Source organism: Tauraco erythrolophus, chromosome 16 (assembly GCF_009769465.1).
Source record: "Tauraco erythrolophus isolate bTauEry1 chromosome 16, bTauEry1.pri, whole genome shotgun sequence".
NCBI classification, from domain to species: Eukaryota; Metazoa; Chordata; class Aves; order Musophagiformes; family Musophagidae; genus Tauraco; species Tauraco erythrolophus.
Genome location: NC_141480.1, coordinates 1,175,685 through 1,194,712, shown reverse-complemented (window position 1 = coordinate 1,194,712; position 19,028 = coordinate 1,175,685). Strand labels below are relative to the sequence as shown.

Sequence of the window (19,028 nt, the reverse complement as noted above, 5' to 3'; positions counted from 1 at the left end):
CCAGAGTTTAATCAGGCTCAGATATAAATGTTTAACTGACCGAGAACTCTGTGAAACTGGCAGGACCACAATATCACTTTTATACGATAAACATACAGAGTATTATGCAATTTGCCAAACTTTTCTCTCCATCCCAGATATATTATTAGCTTCAACCGTGTTGGCTCTGATAAAATGAATAATTCTAATGAATGGTGCAGGAACAGTCACAATATGGAACATTTTAGTACAAACACCTCCCACAAAAACTTCTTGATATAAATCCACTTAATGTCTAAAATCTCTTTCTTCCATTTGACTCTAAGTGACTTGCTAAAAGAAAAACAAGATGCAAATGACAGACTGATTTGTGATCTCCGCAAGAGTTTGCTACCCAGTGATTCACCTCTCAAGTGCAAAGCTCAGATATACTGCATGGAGTCTGGCATCACCCTGAGAAACCTGGAAAATGACTCATGTCTTACTTACTCGTTAATAATCAGATCTGGTGCAAAGCACAGGAGATTTCCATTTGATTGTTTATATGATCTCCATCCTAAAGCAAAAGCCATTAGGAACATCCATGAGTACTGCAGAAGGGTCATTTGGTCATCCAGGTGTAAATTTCGGAAACCTGGAAAAATAAAAATAGAGGTGTGACAGTATTAGTTGAAAAAAAAAAAAACCAGAAAAGAACTCCCCTAACTTGGAAAAGGACCGTGATTATCATCAGTCCAACTTCTGTATTAACAGTGTCGATTACCACCTGTAAAAGTGTATTTGGTAACAATTTCTGTAACTGTGATGACTGTACCTGAAAGAACAACATTTTTTTTTCCATATTATGGTCACCTGATTCAGTCAAGTATTTTACATTAGATATTTGGCAGAAGAAAAAAATAAATTAGATCAGTAAGAGATTTCTTATGCAAAAGTCCTTGCTAGATGAAAAAAAACCCTAACATAACACTTTAAAAGCGGTGCAAAATTTCAATGCCATTTTCCAGCTACGTTACATTCAAATACCTGGTACACCATTAAGGAATCCCTTGCCTACACAAAATTCTGCATATGTAGAAATTAAGTGTTCATCACCATAGGACTCAATTACATTTTCCGGACAATATGACTACACACGAGACTCGAGCGGTTCGAACAGAAAGCTGCAGTGTAACTCAACCTTGAGCTGGTTTGAACGTGTCAAACATACAAAACACAGAATCACAGGATGGTTTGGGTTGGAAGGGACCTCAAAGATCACCCAGTTCCAACCCCCCGGCCATGGACAGGGACACCCTCCACTACACCAGGTTGCTCAAAGCCCCATCCAACCTGGCCTTGAACACTGCCAGGGATGGGGCAGCCACAGCTTCTCTGGACAACCTGTGCCAGTGCCTCACCACCCTCACTGTAAAAAATTTCTTTCTTAGATCTAATCGAAATCTCCCCTCTTTCAGTTTAAATCCATTGCCCCTTGTCCTGTCACTACATAGGGAGGAAGAGAGCAAGAGGAGTTTCGTATTATACATTATATCCAAATTTACACATATACATTTCAAAATAAATGCTCAGCATCCCATCTGCAAAAGCACACGCACACCGAAAGCCCTGGGCTCGCACAACCATCATGTTAGTTACTGTCAAGAGTACCAGATGGATAATTCTTGATAGGTACTGCAAGTATTAAAAAGAGATGTAATATTAAAAAAATTCAGAATATATGTGTGTGCTTTATCTGGTCAGTTAGATTACAAAAGAAAACAATTATGTTTAATATGCACTATAATTCATTGGGCTATCTTGCAAAAATAAAAGTATTTTTTTCTTTTTGTGAGAGCAGTCTGCTAGACAATAAATGGCTTACTGTCAAATTTTGTTCTTATTCAACAAGAATAGTACACTGAACTTACAAAATATGTATTGCATTAGCTATCATCATTAACCGTTTCTAATCTTGTAAGTTTGTGTAGCATGAACAGAGCCAATTAAACAATGAGCAAATGTCTAAAATCTGAAAATTAGTCCCTTAAACAGTCTGAAAAAGTAGGCAGTTTTTAATTTGCAACACTAGTTCCTATCAGATCCTGCCTACATTTAGCAAGAAAATACTGTGCTGTATTGAATCATTATTGAAGCCTGAATTCAAGTTGAATTTATTTATTTATTAAGCATCTGACATCTAAAGGGCTCCTGACAGTGCTGCTTCCTGAAGATGTTTAAACAGAGAGCATCCAGTAGATGAATATGTAACAAACCTTGGTATGTCTAATGACTTCAAAAAAAAAGCTGCTGGCTGTGGAGACACCAATAACTTCTAACATACAAGCAAAGCGTTGCAGAGCTATTTCAAACTCACTGGGTCAAATCTTGAAATCTTTGCTCAAACCCTCCTCAGGAAAAGGCTATTTTGAAATCCCAACTAAGGGCTTTAGTAACCAGTGCTGGCTTGCTGTTAGGATGTCTGATGGCAGTACAGTACATACAAATTAAATACTCATGAAGAATCGCCTTAGCGACCAAAAAAAAAAAAGGAATATCAAAAAAATGATAGGAATAGTTCCTATTAATATAGTTATTAAAGAGAAGACTGGCGCTTTCATTAAGAGCATACGTTCTAACCTGATGGCTTTGTGTAATTAGGGAAACTGTTCAGAAGAGATTATGAATGAAGAACTTTTTTGTCAAAACAGCATCTAAATTTGTATTTGAGAACACCAGATGGTCTCCGAAAGATGCGCCCCAGAAGAACGTTCAGCTCTTCGCTGCCCCACGCAACGCCCCGACCGCCATCCGAGCCTCCCCGCTCACATCTCTGCGGGGCACACGTGTTTGAGTTTGCCAGTCTTTGTTTCCTACTGTTAATTTATTTCCCCTGCCTCAAAAGAGACACCATTATGACTCATAAATTTTATTATCAGATTATTATTTTTTTTTTGGCAGACCTGTTACGTGATGTTATTCTTGGGCAACATACGCATTACGGAGGTGTTTTTGCGAGGTTTTTTGGAAACAGCTATCTAACAGCACTGACTAAAAGTGAAAGGGAGAAAGCCACCAGTCTGTTCCATCAGGAATAAACAGATCTTCAGCTTCACCTTCAGCCCTGGCCTCTCCCAAAGACATACTACGTGTTATGTCTAAGGCTGAGGTTTGACATCACTTCTGGAAAGCAATTGCTAACGGTGTCTTCAGGTGGGAGCCAAAACAGCAACAAACCTTCCACGTTCCCCAGGTGACAGTCAGTTCAATCGTGTAGCTACAGCGCTTGAGAGGAAATGAACATCTTGACTTCCACCCTGGAACCGGACGCTCAAACGCCTACTCCCAGTCAAGAAAAAGCTACAGATATGGTGAAGGGTAGTAAAAAATAGAACCCTCCATGAACGCAGACCCAGACAAGCCAGTACAGCTGCACCAGGCTGTAAGAGCCAGGAGAACCTCATTGCTAAAAATATTCAAGAAATAATTATCTAGGAGGTCGAGCTAGAGCTGACAGAAATAGTTCACTACACTACTTTTAAAAACAAATCTCCATTTTAATACAAATTTTAACACTCAATGGTCAAAGGGTTCAAGTAAAAATGTGCAAAAATAAAAGCACGCCCAAAGAAGTAAAAGTGCATCTAAAGAAGGGCTACGAAGCTGGTGAAGGGTCTGGAGCACAAGTGTTATGGGGAGCAGCTGAGGGAACTGGGGGTGTTCAGCCTGGAGAAAAGGAGGCTGAGGGGAGACCTTGCTCTCTACAACTACCTGCAAGGAGACTGTAGCATTGTGGGGTTGGTGCCTTCTCCCAAGTAACAAGTGGTAGGACAAGAGGAAACGGCCTCAAGCTGCACCAGGGGAGGTTTCGATTGGGTATCTGGAAATATTTCTTCACTGAAAGGGCTGTCAAGCATTGGAACAGGCTGCCCAGGGAAGCGGTGGAGTCACCACCCCTGGAGGTATTTAAAAGATGCGTAGTGAGTTGCTCAGGGACGTGGTTTAGTGGTGGACTTGGGAGCGCTGGACTGGACTTGATGATCTTCAAGGTCTCTTCCAACCTAAACTATTCTACAATTCTAAAATGACCTAACTTGCAACACTAGTAAACAGTTTTTTGCATCTGCGTTTCTTCTGCTTTTCCACTCCAGACATATTTGAGACACAAATTAGCTCAGATATTACTAAAACTTGATCTGCGAAGGCTTTGAAGGACACCAAATACGAAGACAGACCTTCAGTACAAAGCAAAGACCACACTTTGTACTTAACGCATTTGCACATTACCTGGTATTGCCTTTGCCCACTTCACTGCAGCGACTACTTGCCGCCCGCCCAGCATGTTGAGGGTGGACAGGATCCTCCAGCTGGAGTCGGGCAGCGTGCTGTCGTAGCCCGAGTACAGCACCTCGGGCTCGATCACCTCCAGCAGGGAAACCAGGGTCGGGGTCAGCTGCGGCAGCGAGGCAGGGACGATGCTCTTGTTTCCAGGCGTTTCAGACACATCCCGCGTTCCCGCGACGTTAGTCTGCTGAATTCCTTTTATCTTCTTCTTTGTTTTTCGAGCTAGGAAAGTTTTGGTAAGTCACAGGTTAGGCAATGGAAAGTGACCACGCGGCCATAAAAACGTAACAGAGGAAACGCTGCTTTTGTTTTCCTGCAGTTGTAGATCCAGCTGTTGAAAGTTTTAAAGTATTTTTTCATAAATCTGTAAATAATTTCACTTCAATTCTAATTAAACTTCTTGTGAAAATAAGTTTATTTTATGTTTTAACGAAAGTCACGTTTGTGTTAATGTTTCAAAATGTTAAATAGCCTCTGCACGTAGTACAAACACAAGGCCTGACCCTACAATTTCTGTTACATAGAATCATAGAATGGTTAGGGCTGGAAGGGACCTTCAAAGGTCATCTAGTCCAACCCCCCTGCAAGGAACAGGGATATCTCCAACTAGATCAGGTTGCTCAGGGCCTCGTCCAACCTGGCCTTGAACGTCTCCAGGGATGGAGCATCCACCACCTCTCTGGGCAACCTGTTCCAGTGTTCTACAACTCTCATGGTAAAAAATTTTTTCCTAATATCCAATCTGAATCTACCTCCCTCTATTTTAAAACCATTACCCCTTGTCCTATCACAACTGGCCCTCCTGAATAGCCTCTCCTGAACAGTTACATGCAAAATTTCCGTGAGACTTCACGTGACAGCATGACACCTGTTTGGAAATACCTGCAGGACAGTGCACTTCATAAGATCCTTGAGATATTAAGTATAGAAACCATACAGAAGAAAGGAAAAAATGATATTTAATGGGTAAGAAGTTACTTGATCTCTCGAGCCAGGGAAAACATTTTTTTGAAAATGCTGGGCAGGAGGAGATTTTTCTCTTGCCAACTCTCTCGCGTATAAATCATTGCTGTGTAATTAAACCATAAAACTCACCCGCCAAATAAATAAAACATCACATAGAGATGTTAACTGTAAACTACAAAAAGCTGGAGCAACAATTTTATTAGCATATTGTCAATAATGGAGTCTCCCACTTGGCTTCCAGCTCCCCTGGATGCAGCCTGCTACACTGAACACACTGCTTAACCGAGACCAAAATGAAACCCAGCTCTTCTCCCGTGTCTCAATTAATTAATTGATTTCTGCTCTGGAACTTCTGAGATAAATCAGTAGCACATAAAAGCACCATGTAACGTGGTTTCACATTCAAAGTTTCTACTGACCTATTCAGAATCTCTAATAATCAGAAACGAACCAACTCTGCAGCTTAACATCACACAAAATGCCCCTCCTGACCCCGTTTCTCCCACTGGCCAAGACAGAGACTTCAGGAACTGGCTGCTAAAGATAACGAATTCTCTGTGGACCTTTATAAGCTGCAGTTTCCCAAAGGCCACGTTTGCCAAGACTGTCATGGGGGAGCAGCAGCAGCTATTTCCTTGGAGCAAAGAGCTCCTTGTTATTCTCATCCAAATTTTGAAATGGCTGCTCCCAAATGCTTTCAACATTCTGGCATTTTTCGCCCCATTATCCTTCTTCTCAAAAGCAAATGAACTGCTTTGACTTAAATTTACACACACGTGCCTTCAGCTTACTGTAGACACCTGGTATGGAGTATTTCCAGCTCAGAAAGTCTGGTAAAATTAACAATCAAAAGAAATACATCTGGTAAGACAAAGTATTATGCAAGAATTTTTATTAGGCTATGCTCTAGAGCTGACTTAGATATATAGCTGTAATTCACAAAGAAGAAGGTTGAGAGAATGTATTTCTTTACAGTTTATTTTCAACTATAAAAATACCACAAATTTAAAACCAGCTCCTTCAGGCAAATTACAGAAGATAATCCATACAGATAAACTCAGCATGGAAATAAAAGCATCCAAGATTTTCTGCTAAAAACAAACCACCCCCCAGCCCCCTGCCGCCTGGCATCCAGCGAGGCTGTACAGGCTTCCTCCATCCTTGCCGACACCTCCTGCCAGTGGGGCAGATGGCCGGCTTCACCGGCCCGGGAGGCAACGGAACGCTCCCACCACCACGCTGACAACCCAGCACTGCCAGAGAGACACAGAGACCAGGCACCTCACGTCCGAAATGGGATTTTATAATGACAAAACCCACTGGAGTTACAGAGCAGGGCAATGAATGCTATCAGGAAGAGATCCTTCAAAAAACTGAAATTCAAAATGAAGACACCACAAAAACCCCATAAATTGCCAACAGTTTTAACTATAAAATGCAGTATGACAGGCCAAAAAAATTGAGACTACTTTTTTAAAGGCATAAAACCTAACAATAAATCTTTTCTTCCAACACATCAGAGAGAAAGGGTGCCAAGGAATGCCTAGGGTCAATTAACGATGAAAGCGGAAATGAGAATTCAAAGAAATATCATTATTCTACTGTGGAAATCTCTAGTACCTGCAGCTTGATAGCTGTACGTTTTTCCAGTCCCCTACACTCAAAAATCCCATTGCAACAGAAACAGGAAACTTCCAGAAAAGGGTGTTAAGTAGGGCCAAAGGAAGGTCTTCTGATAAACCAGACTGCAATAGGAAATTACCAAGTAACATGTCCCTACTGTCCAAGGAGCCACTCTTGTCTCAGCACAAGAGCAGGCAAAAATTAAAATATCACACGGTAGATTTTATTTATATATGTAAAAACGTGTTAGTCTTCTACCCAATACCTAACAGTGAAATTCACTGTGGATATTATAAACCTGGAGGTATCTGAAGTGTGACTGGACAGATTCATGGAAGAAGTTCACCAACAAGCAATGCCAAGTGAAAGACTGGCATGCTAGGATATTTTGATCCCTTGCTATTCATTAACTGGTTTGCTTATAACAATTATTTATGCACCAAGGATACACCTGATGACTTTTCAGAAAGAAATTACTGTCTAAAAAGTATGCAAATTTATCTTTTAAACAGGAGTAATTCCTGAACTGTGACTCTAAAATAGCCAAGATTAAAGGGTCTTTTTTTAGTCTCTTCCGCACTTTATGCTGCCTTCCAACTTTCTTTTCTAGGAGTTCTTCCATACGACCACTTCACCATCTGTTCAGATCTGTCTGATAAATCGTCGTTTTCAGGGTTGTTTTTAACCGTTTCACACTACCTTGGGTCCTTCCGTTTTTGCATTGCGGAGTTTCTATCTCTCTTTTCCTCCTCAGTCATAGAAGCTTCCCCCTCCCTTTTTCCAACAACTTATATAACAATATCCATCCTCCAAAAAGTCGCTATTCCCTAGGATTCTCTGTGCCAATATTCAGGCAAGCAAACTATAGTTGGGAGGGCTCCAGGCCACATGCAGAAAAGTGACAAGTATCAGACGTCGCTCAATTTGAGTTTTCTCTGGTGCAGAAAGGCAACTGAAGTAACACATCCTAGAGCCCAAGACAGCTATATTGGTGTCTACTTCAAAAAGAGTTCACATAGATTGATGCAGGAATGGAAAAGCTTACTATTAGTGCAATATACATAATAAGGTGTTTTATTCATATTGATAAATATATGACCATGATTAGGTACTTTGAAAACAACTATGGAGAGAAAAAATAGAAATAAGTCTTAAAACAAGATGCATCCTTTTCCACCTCAAAATGAAAATTGTGGGTTTTTTACATTATTCTGAACTTTCTTTAGGCTTTTCTGCTACCTCTGCTTGCTGCTGGCCACATCGGCCCCAGCAGGGCATTGATCTTTCCACCTCGGACACCAAGGGCAGGCAAGTGGGTCACCCTGTTACTGCTGTCTCTGAAGCACAAGGGTCGGCCCATGGGCAGTGGGCTCAGTCGAGCTCCCCCGAGACACTCGTTGACAACCTCATGTACTTGAAGGATTTATTTTAGAACCCACTGTTGCACATTTGGGCTGCTAAGAGATGAACCTCACTTCCTGGACAGAGATCAAGCCAACAAAGCGACCGGCAATCTCCTCTCTTCCCTGCAAATCCCTACCATGAAGTATGGGATGCCCTTGTACGTGTGTCACAGAAGGGGAAGCATTTCACACCGCCAGGTTTTTTCCCTTTGCTCTGAAGGAAGAGGCATGTAGAGCCACGAGCAGGGCAGAAAAACTGGTGATTCGTCCTCCTGAGAGAGGTTGGAAGCTGAAGACGAAGAAAAGATGCGCTAACATAGACTCCAATATGTGTATCATCTGCCTCTTTAACATAATTCACCACTTACATTTTACCAAAGGATACTACCACTGACTCAAATGAAACTCTGTTCATATTTGCATCTGACAAATACATTTTCGACATTTTTATCTGACAATTTTGATTATACAAGTATCACCATGATAACTATGCTAGTAAGTACTGTATTAATCTCTACAGCTCAAGGAAAAAATATCAAACATAAAACGTAGCTGACACTAATAAAAATGTTTTATGCCATTTTACAACTGCTGCTAAATCTCTAGTTCATGCGGTCTTCAGTTTCTCATAAGCCACCCAGGACTTTGCAGAGAACAAAAATGTACTGGTACATTTCAATTTATTTATTTAACCTATTTTTTTCTAGAGAGATTCTAACAGACATTTTAAAAGAATCCACAGCATGAACAAAAATAATTTCCTTTTCTTCAGTTTAAAGACATAGGCCCCACTCCAACTTTAGACCTGTGTGTCTGGGCTTTCCCTCTCATCTGTGGTTTCAGTGTCAGGTCACCCTCCTAAGGATGGGCAGGCGTCAGCTTCCCTGCAGGAGCTCTCCTACAGTTCTGCTGTCTCAGATCCAGTGAAAAAGCAACAAGATATATGTGCTGACAGGAATAAAAAATAACCCTGTTTCGTGTGTATGACTCACTTCTGCTGCACACACTGAGAGACAGAGGAATTGAGTGCAGACAGGAAAGCATAGCAGAAATTTTAGTGCAAAAAAAAAAATCTTGCTTTTCATTAAAATGCTCATAGACGCCATAAAACGCAGTACTTACTTTTAGCATATTAAAATGCTGCTCAAATATTTTTTTTTTAGCTTCATAAGCAGCATGACCTTTGTTGTCTAGGACTTGAAAATAAAAAAGGGATTTGAACATTTTAAGTTACCTTCGAGGTTCATGCCAGCTTGAAGACATTTCCGGTAGCGGCACGCCGGACAGTTTTTCCTCCGAATTTTGTCGATAATGCAATCGTTTCTCCCAGCGCACAGATAGTTGTGCTGCCCTGTGTGCACAAAGACAAACACAACAACCATGAGCTCTACGATCAGACCAGCAGATGAAGTCATTCATTCTTGCGGTAACGTTAAGGATCTCGGGACTATATAACAACTTCACTTACTGTACTTCATTGCTTGCACAAATAAGATCAGTATCTGTATGGTTTCATGTATCTGTACACCAAACAGACTTCTCAGACACCAAAGTCAATAAATGCAGGTAGAAATTCCATTTCCTATTTGTTAACATCAGGCAAATTCTGGTTTTAAATCTATTTTTCTCTTATGTTTCTCAAACCTATCTTCTATAGCATGTTTCCAATTTCCCTAAACAGCTTCACAAGAGATGTCAGTAACGTTCATAAACACATTTTGAAAGTACACATGTAAACATTTCTACAGATATCCAGACATAGCTTTCACCATTTTGAAAGTAATGAAATCTCCTCCTTGTTTAACTTGCAGTCTGAACTGGACAAACCAAGTTCTCTGATGTTTTTATGGATTCAGGGCAAAACTGCCCCTCATACGGCAACTTCAGCTACAACATAAATTAAAATAACATGCCAGGTGCACAAAGGAATGCGTTTCAGTTATCTTTGCTGCTCCAAAACCAAAGCTACTTCACAAACAATACATTGGTAAAAACGGGTAGTGAGCAAACGGAGATGTTTCCCAGGGGATTTACAGCAGACAGGGACATTTCACAGAGAGGTTGGACACTCTTCCACGTTGCACCACCCAGCACGAGTCGGTGCCTGCGGCTCTGAAGCGTCACAAGACCTGGATGGGTCTTTGCTCATTTGAGCACACTGGCGTGTAAAAAAAGATAGAAATTGCAGGCAAAGGATTTCCAAGATGGAATTAAAAATGCTGAAGAACAAGGACAATCCGGAGCAGAGCAGGAGGCAGAGGTGTTGGGGGAATCTGAAGCAGAGGGGAGGTGTGAGGATCAGAAGCAAGGCGAGGAAGCGGAGGCGGGGAGGAGTGGTGAAGATCTGGGTTGGCAGGAGGGTGTGGGTAACATGCTGGAGGCTGAACAGGGCTGGTTCTGGGAGTGGAGAAACTCAACCACGAGGGCTCTGAAGCTCCAGGAAAACAAGAGCTAGAACAAGATGGCTTTGGTCATCCTGGGTTCCTGAAGAAAGGACCTTGTCTGCATGAAGAAGTGTGTACAAATACACAGCTGCTGTCCCACCTTCATCCTTCCTCTCCTCTTTGCTGAAAGAAATACACTTTATATTGACTTGTTAGATACCGACACTTTCACTTTCTGTGACAGTATACACGCAAAAAGGCACAAAAAAGGGTTCCAGGCTGAAGGGTCGATAACCCAGGCAGAGTCAGCCTGATCTGTATATACTAGCAGGTGCCTGGCAGCTATTAATAAAAAGGGTATTGCAGAAACAAATTCCTTTTACATATGTTCCTAATAAGAAAAATGCCTGCAAGAGACAAAAGCAAATTATTTGTTCCTTAAAGTGAATACTAGAACTAACAGATCTTGGAAGAGTTCCTGAAAACATCCACAATATCTAATCCAAAGGATTACAGTTAGGATAATCTACGGAACAACAAAAATGAAAATGGAGGCAAGCCTTGAGCAATTTATTGCATTTTTTCAGCTACAAGCCTGCTCACATTTTTACCGTTAATACAGTTGACGTAAGATGCAGCAAGTCACATCACTGATCAAAAGGAATTACTGTGTATATTTCTTCATGTATCAATACTTGCATGATTTCTTTTAAGCTTGAGGATCGTCAAAACTATCACTATGACATATATTCAGTTGCCATATAATACTTTTTCTGAGAGATATCCAGTGACCTTATTTTAATCAAAGATACAGATGATTATTTGCTTCAAATCAAGAGCCTGGCTCTAAACGAGAGTGCAACTCCAGACAGGACCAGCTGGGCATCACGGAGAGCCCAAGCAGCCCAGTGCTTTGCACTTGAGCTCATGTTGTCTCTTGTTGTACTTCAGAAACAGCTTCAGCTTCCCGCAGAACTGACATCCTTTCCCCTTGTGACTAGCAAGAACTGACTTTTCCAATCGCTACGGGAGGCTCTGCATTTCCCCGGAGCTCCCTATTGCATCCAGTGAGCTGGGAACTGGGAGAAAGTGCTTCCTCTGCAAGACTGAACGGTGGCTCATCTTTGTCAGAACGGCCTCCCCTCTTCTCGAGCGATACGCAACTTGCAAAAACGTTAGCAAAAAACAATAGTCTGATTTGCTTCCAAATACCCAGGAACGGCGGCATGAAGAAGGCACGACACAGGGAACCCTGTGAGGCTGTAACTGAGGACGACGTGATTTCAGAGTCGAGGAACCACTGTCCTTTCAGAGAGGCTGAGAACATACTGTAACTTTTCTGCATCTCTCTGATGCTGAAGCCAAGATTCAGACATTGAGGTACAGCCTAGTTCATTACAAAACGGCTACTTACGCAGCCCCCAAAAAATCACAGATTACTTATTCTGCTATACACACTACAGATTCATGTTTAGTTTTCCATCATCTGTTTTCCAGAATGAGCTTCTTCCTGTGATTAGAGAGAAATCTTGATGATCCAAAACCCTGCACACGTTTCTGTTACCTAGTTACCCCTGCAAATAGCACACATGGACATGTATGTAATGTAACCAATACTGCTTACAGGAAAAAACATAAAACTATCATAACCTCACATGCAACAGATTTACCAAGTTTCATACACAAACTACACAAATCTAATGCACAACAGACAAATATCTGCATATAAACAGGACAAATAAACAAAAACAACAGTGAAATAGAATGAAAGAAACAAAAAGCCAAGACAACAATACATCCTTTCACACTGTGAGTGAATGGGAGCATTTTAGAAATGTAAATGGAATCTATGCTTCGGATAATCACACTATTATCGATGTTATTTACTATGAAAAGATTCGTCATAATCATGGATAGGATTTTCCAGTAGGATTCTCACAAAAACAGGGATTCCAGTAAGATTCAATAGAGTGGTTTTGACTATGGCTGGTACGTACGTGGATTTCATATTGGTAAACAGCAAATGGATCAAAACATGCCTTACCTTCCACAGCTCTTTTGAAGAACACTTTGCAGCTGCCACAAGTAAGAACACCGTAATGACACCCAGAGGCCTCATCGGAGCAAACCAGACAAAGCTTGGGAGGTGGTCCCGTAGTTGCTGAGGTTGTGGATGGAGAAGAGCTTACATCTGATCTCATTCCAGGGCTAAAAAAAAAAGTATAAAATACTTTAAATGAAGATCTGTGGGATACTGGCAAACATAACATTCATAAGTGCAAGAAACAGATTGCCCTTATCCTCAAATACTACAGTTCTGCACACTGGCACAGGTTGCCCAGAGAAGCTGTGGCTGCCCCATCCCTGGAAGTGTTCAAGGCCAGGTTGGATGAGGCTTTGGGCAACCTGGTGTAGTGGAGGGTGTCCCTGCCCGTGGCAGGGGGGTTGGAACTAGATGATCTTTAATGTCCCTTCCAACCCAAACCATTCTATGATTCTATGATTCTAAGTTGGCCCGACTCTGAAACAGTTAAACAATGAATTCTGTAAAACACAAGCAAAGCTGTATGGATTTTTCACAGCCTATTTGACTAGGTCAAGATTACTTCGCTTACACATCTCCAAAGCCAAGTTTCTTGCACGATTATCCTAGTGTTTAAAATCGACTCTTAAAACATGCTCTTATTCCATATTGTTTTCATTACGGTCACATTCCCCGCAGTCTGCATTCAGCCCTACAAGAGCTTCGTTTCCAGGATCATCACTGGGATGATCCCATCACATTTCTGCTGGGACACTCTTATGCAAGAAGCTGTGCAAATTAAGGCAGATATTGATATATATTCACAGCAATAAATCATCATTTCACCCCAGCATTTTAGGAAAAGAGTATACATTCCTCATTTCAGGATCTGGTTTTCCTACGTAAACATACAGGCCATCTACAAATGAAGGGTTAATTCTTTAAGAAAAATAAATAAATCATTGTTAGAACAATAAATAATCTATCGTAATCACCTTCGAGCTGCTTCTAATCCTAAGGGCTGAACCCACAGGGGTTGTGCCAAGGTTCAGAGGCTGATCTTACTCAGCACGTGTAAACAGCACGGCCGAAACCTGACACGTTACCTGCTGACGGCCACCCCCGGTTACCCGGCCCGTCTTGGGGGGTTTATTTTCACAAAGTTTTAAACTTTAAAAAGGCGATTTCTACACTGTCTGCTTAACTTAAAGGGATTTTCATATAAAATTTTGTCCAACAGGGTTCCAGCCACTTTCCAGATGAAGCTAGAAAAGAACACTTTCATTTAAGACGTCGGTGCCTTTACTCGGAAACTCTCCAGAACATCCACGTTCCCTGAAGTGGGCTTAACACTCGCATGTGGGCTGCCTTTTGCATGGAAAATTCCTTTTCCTCTCCTCAAGCAAGCCTGGCCAGATTTGGTCACACATTTTAAAAAAACCACAGCTCTCAAACATTCACAAAACCCTTAAAATTCCAAATTAAACCACTCCAACACCAGGGAGGCTTTACTTTTGAACAGGTCACCTCCATATGCTCCATCTCCAGAGAGCAACTGAGAAATGACCTGTCCAGAGATTCCAAGGACTTCTGCTGCTGTGTTTGCTCTTACCAAGGAGGAGTTAGATAATGAAAGCAGACAAGGAGCAGGAATCCTACCACTCAAATACAGAGGGATAAAAGTCAAAGCAGAATAAACGCGTCAATGAAGTCCACGCTTTGACACATATGGAACCAGAGGGCAGAGAACAGTGAAAATGACTTGTGTTAGGGAAAAAAATAAGACAGCACAGGCACACAAAGACCTAAGGTACGTGCAGATCCCCCCTAAAAGCCAGAGTCTGCTACGAGCTAAGGGAGAGGGTGACCTGTACCTAAGCTAGAACGGAGAGGGCTGAACAGGAAAGTAAAAACCAGACAAGAACATCGCAACAGCTCAAACACGCTGGAATAGCTGTGGGAAGGAGAGAAGACAACGACCGGAACAAGGGTGGTGCGAAGGCTTCGATAGGAAAGGCTGGTGGTGGGAATGAAGTAGAATGAGTCAACCTTGAGGAAAAAGGGAAGGACAAAAGTCCACCCAGGAAAGAACACTTCTTTTCAGAACTTGGAAGAGGACTCAAATCCATCAAATAGCTCCTCTGTGTTCAGAAAAATATTTGCGAAACACTGCAACACTTCCTCGAGTCTGTTACTCTACAAAGAGGCTGACAAACATCATTAGCTGGTCTGTCAACCGAAGAGGCAGCCACCGATAGATTGCAATCCCGTTTATGATCCATACGACGGCTTTTATGTGTTTTCTAATTAATTTGTCTTCTTTCAAAGAGCAGCAAGCTACAATAAAACACTAAGGTTGCACAATCCAGCACTCCACATCCAAGTAATGGCAGAACGTAGCTCAACCCAGTTACGTTTATTTGATGTCCTTACAAACACGCATCTTTAATTACACGCTCATCCCAATTTCTACAAGCAAGTCTGCCGTCCTCAGCGCAGAGGAGCTCTGGAACGAACACTGTAACGATGGAAGCGGCCGTTTGCACGGCCCCATCTCATCTGATGAGGAATCGGCTGAGAGAAGCTAACGGCTACGGGTTTGCAGGAAAAGAAACCTCATGGTTAAGGAAGCTGAGGATCCAAATCTACTCCTGCCTCTTATGAAAGCCGTGCACGATGGTATCTGGTGAACACAAACCAGCCTTTTCAGAAACTTTGCCTTCTGAATGCACAGCTTGGGACCCAGCACACACTTTGAGGAAAGGCACACAACATCCTGGAGACAAGGGAGCCGTGCTTCGCCCCGAGCCATGCCCAGCTCCTCGGCTGGACAGACTCTGTCCCACCTCGCCGCCGGCACCGGTGCACGTGTTCACCGCAGATCCCGTTCCGCTGCTCCTGCCGTTCCCAGCTTTACTCCCCATTCAGAGAGGTAAGGTCTTTGTGCCCTTTGGGTCATCTCCGGGAGCATGGAGCAGACCCCCGCAGCTGCCAGAGTTGTCCAGGGAGCACCAGGACCAGGACCAGCACCAGCACCAGGACCCGCTGCCTGACCCCACGTCCCCCAGGGCAGCTGCCCAGCTCCTTCGCCCCGGGGCAGGTCGGCTGCTCCTCTCGCACTTTGGAAGGAATCCCAGGAGGAGAGGACGACCCCAGGCTGGAGAACCCAGACTCGGTTCTTTGCTCCCTCACAGCTTTCCCATCTAATCAGACAAATAATTTTGACTACAAAGCTTTGCCTCCTTTCGTGCGATATATGTATTACTTTCTTCTCATTTGGTTTGGGGGTTGTTTTGTGGGTTTTTTTCCCCTCCCTGCCATCCCCAGCTTACTGATCTATTTCAAAAAAGGAATTAAATTGTTTCTCCGCTTTGTAGAGTCATATGTAAAAAAAAATAAAAATAATAAAAATGAAAACCAAATTCAACATTATCTCAGAAACAACCAACCAGCTCCCCAATTAACATCAGTAATCACTGGCCACTCAAAAGCTACTCTAAGTTGCCTTATTTCCTCTAAAGTTTTAGGCTCGGTAGTGCCTTTTCTCATACTAAAAATCTTATATTAAACATGGAAATACAGGCTGGGAGCCTATGATTTTAAATGAGGAATATATAACTTGAGAACTTCATTTCATTAAAATGATGAAAACCAGAAGAAGATGGAAACATCTTTCTATGCATAGTTTTGCAGACAGCTAATTCAGATACAAAATATAAACTCTTCATACCTTATGAATTTCGACAAAAGCATTTTTAAGGAAACATTCATCAACTGTCACAGCAACTATGGTAGTGCGAAACACATTCCACTGAAACTTTTCAATCGCCTTTAATTTTTAAACAGGGCTCATTTTCTCTACCAGTACCACAGAAAATGTAATATGAGACAGAAAACAGATGATATGACTTACAAAACTAAAAATAAATTATTACATTGATTAATAAAGCAGTAGCCAGCAATCTAATCTGGGCTCCTGGCATATCTTTTCAAGCCTGGCTATATCAGATAAGGACAGTATTTACTAACTGTGTGGATTGCTGCCAGACACTGACAGTCCCCTGGTTGTGTCAAACACAACTCTGCTTGCCTGAAACACGGCGAGCAGGAGGGATCATAGTGCACAAGGACTCCTGCAAGAGCTACAACAAACTGGCTGGAGGGTTAATATAAATATTTTACGTATAAAGTTATATGTAGTAAAAGACAAACAACCACTTCCTAAGGAAGAGGTAAGGGAGGGAAGTTACACTCCGAGATAATAAAATAATAAAAGTGTTACCTTTCAGTTATTTGCAGAAATGTTTTTAGGCTCAACGAAAACCTAATAAACTCTGATTCTTATCTAAATAAAAGAAAAATTCAAGAAGCATAGATAAGAGAGAGAAAAAAATCCAAATTTTAAGGGTTCCAAATTTGTAAAAATTTTCATTAAATTTTATTTGGGTAGGCAAGGTGTTATTTGTTTAAGGGTACCGAGCTCCATTCTCCCACGTACTTTTCTGAAACCATTTATATATCACCTAATTTATGCGTTTGTACCATTTCCAGTCAAGGAAACATATGGGGGTAAAGGGGAAAGCCAGAAAGCAAAGGAGATGCGCCCACAGTCAGGAGCTCTGCAGAACTCCTGCTGCTCAACCAACGCCATTTCTGCGTTAATCATTCACCAGAGACTTTCCAGCCGGGCTCAAGGTTCAACCTTTATTCAGCTCGGGTGTGGAAGCACTTCTGGGGGTGGGAAGTTCTCCTTTCTCAGGTCCCCATCCATGGTGGGTCTCGTCGTGCCCCCGCGGGGAAGCCGGTCCCACCAGCACCGCACTGCTCCGGCCCCATTCCAGCTCCCCGCCGGGACCGCAGACACGGGTGACCCTCAAACTCCCGGCGCTGCAATCGGCGATACGTGCCCGAGCAGGGAGAGGGGGCAGCCAGTTACTCACTCCTCTGCAGACACCTTCCTCCAACATAATGGGGCATTACTGGAGAAAACATTCGCTTTTTCCTCTTTCTTCTGTCTCTACTGTGAAGAACATAAAACCTTCCCGATACAACACAGAACGTGCACGCTCCCATACCCCAAACCTACTAACACTATAATACTATTAAAGAAATACACTACCTTCCTGTTACTTTACATTATTAAATGAAAAAAACCTCTAGCAAGATAATGAAGAGGTGACCACTTTCAGCACCTACAGTTATTAGTCATTTACAGTCCACAACTTGCAACTCTTCACCGGCACGTGAAAGCTTAGGATGATCATCAGCTTTGATCACATTTTGTCCAAACCTGTGCCCAGCCCTAGCACAGCTCTGCTGAAGGGTAAAATCTTTTTAAAAATGCAAATTAAATTAGGACCAACAGCAAGTTACATATGTGCACAGAGAGGAGAACTTGGTTAACAGTGTGAAAACTAACTGCGGTTAAAGAGAATGGCTGCAAGCTGCAGAGCAGGGGAAGGAGCATCCCAGGAAATCTGCAGCTGTCAGCTTAGCCATTTTCACCTTTTAAAAAAAATCTACCCCGAAGAAAAGTTCAGGGGAAATACATAAAACAAGTTTTTTTCAGACATACGGACAGCTAAGGTGTTCCCTGGTGCTATTATAAATTACAAAACCAGAACACTTGCAACTGGCTCCTAAAAACCCGTAAGAAAATACTATTCATGTCCAACTGCCAAGTCCAAGGAAAGAAATGGATGCGATATGTCTAAGGTTGGAAGAAGCAGCTCGAAATTTGACTATATTTATTATTTAAGCTTAAAGCAGGGTAAAAGGACTACCCTCTTTGCTCCTACTTCTAATCTATTGCTTCACAACGATGAGCTGCGTTCACTCTGCGTGACACAGACCACAAAACACGGTGTGCCCCAAGTCTTGGTTGTCCAGCACACGTCACCATAGCACAGAACTCACATATTCTTAAAAGCGAGGTACTTATCGGTTTATGTAGTATCACCAAACCAACAGTAAAGAAACGGTTTTCAATGTCATTGCCATCTGTGCCTCATTCTTATCTTCTAGCAATGAGAACAATGTAAACAGTAGCATACACCAACTGATTACAGTTTTTTAATTGCTTGCTTATTTCTTCATTAACTAGGGAAACTACTAATTATTTTTTATACCCTCTTAGGCAGGAAAGTAAGTTTCCAGTTCAAACAGGAAACAATTTGAAAACAATGCTATTGACACCATACTTTTCATGACAATATTAAAATAAAAGTATATTTGCCAGTTGAAAAATAATTTGAAAAAATGCATTTTGCTAAGAACCTGAACCACCAGTTACGATGGTCCCTTCTATCCCTTGTAACACAGTCGCTT

At 42.0% G+C, this 19,028-nt stretch overlaps 1 protein-coding gene across 2 annotated transcripts in view; it reads right to left on the bottom strand.

Annotated features, from left to right (window-relative positions):
* Positions 1 to 19,028, bottom strand: part of NR3C1 (nuclear receptor subfamily 3 group C member 1) — a 68,747-nt gene that overhangs the window by 14,654 nt on the left and 35,065 nt on the right. For both annotated transcript variants that reach the window (XM_086621750.1, XM_086621749.1), the window contains 4 exons: positions 12,723 to 12,886; positions 9,529 to 9,645; positions 4,246 to 4,524; positions 469 to 613 (listed from right to left, as the gene is read on the bottom strand). In XM_086621750.1, the coding sequence (XP_086477876.1) occupies positions 469 to 613; positions 4,246 to 4,524; positions 9,529 to 9,645; positions 12,723 to 12,886 (705 nt within the window). The remainder of the gene's footprint in view (positions 1 to 468; positions 614 to 4,245; positions 4,525 to 9,528; positions 9,646 to 12,722; positions 12,887 to 19,028) is intronic.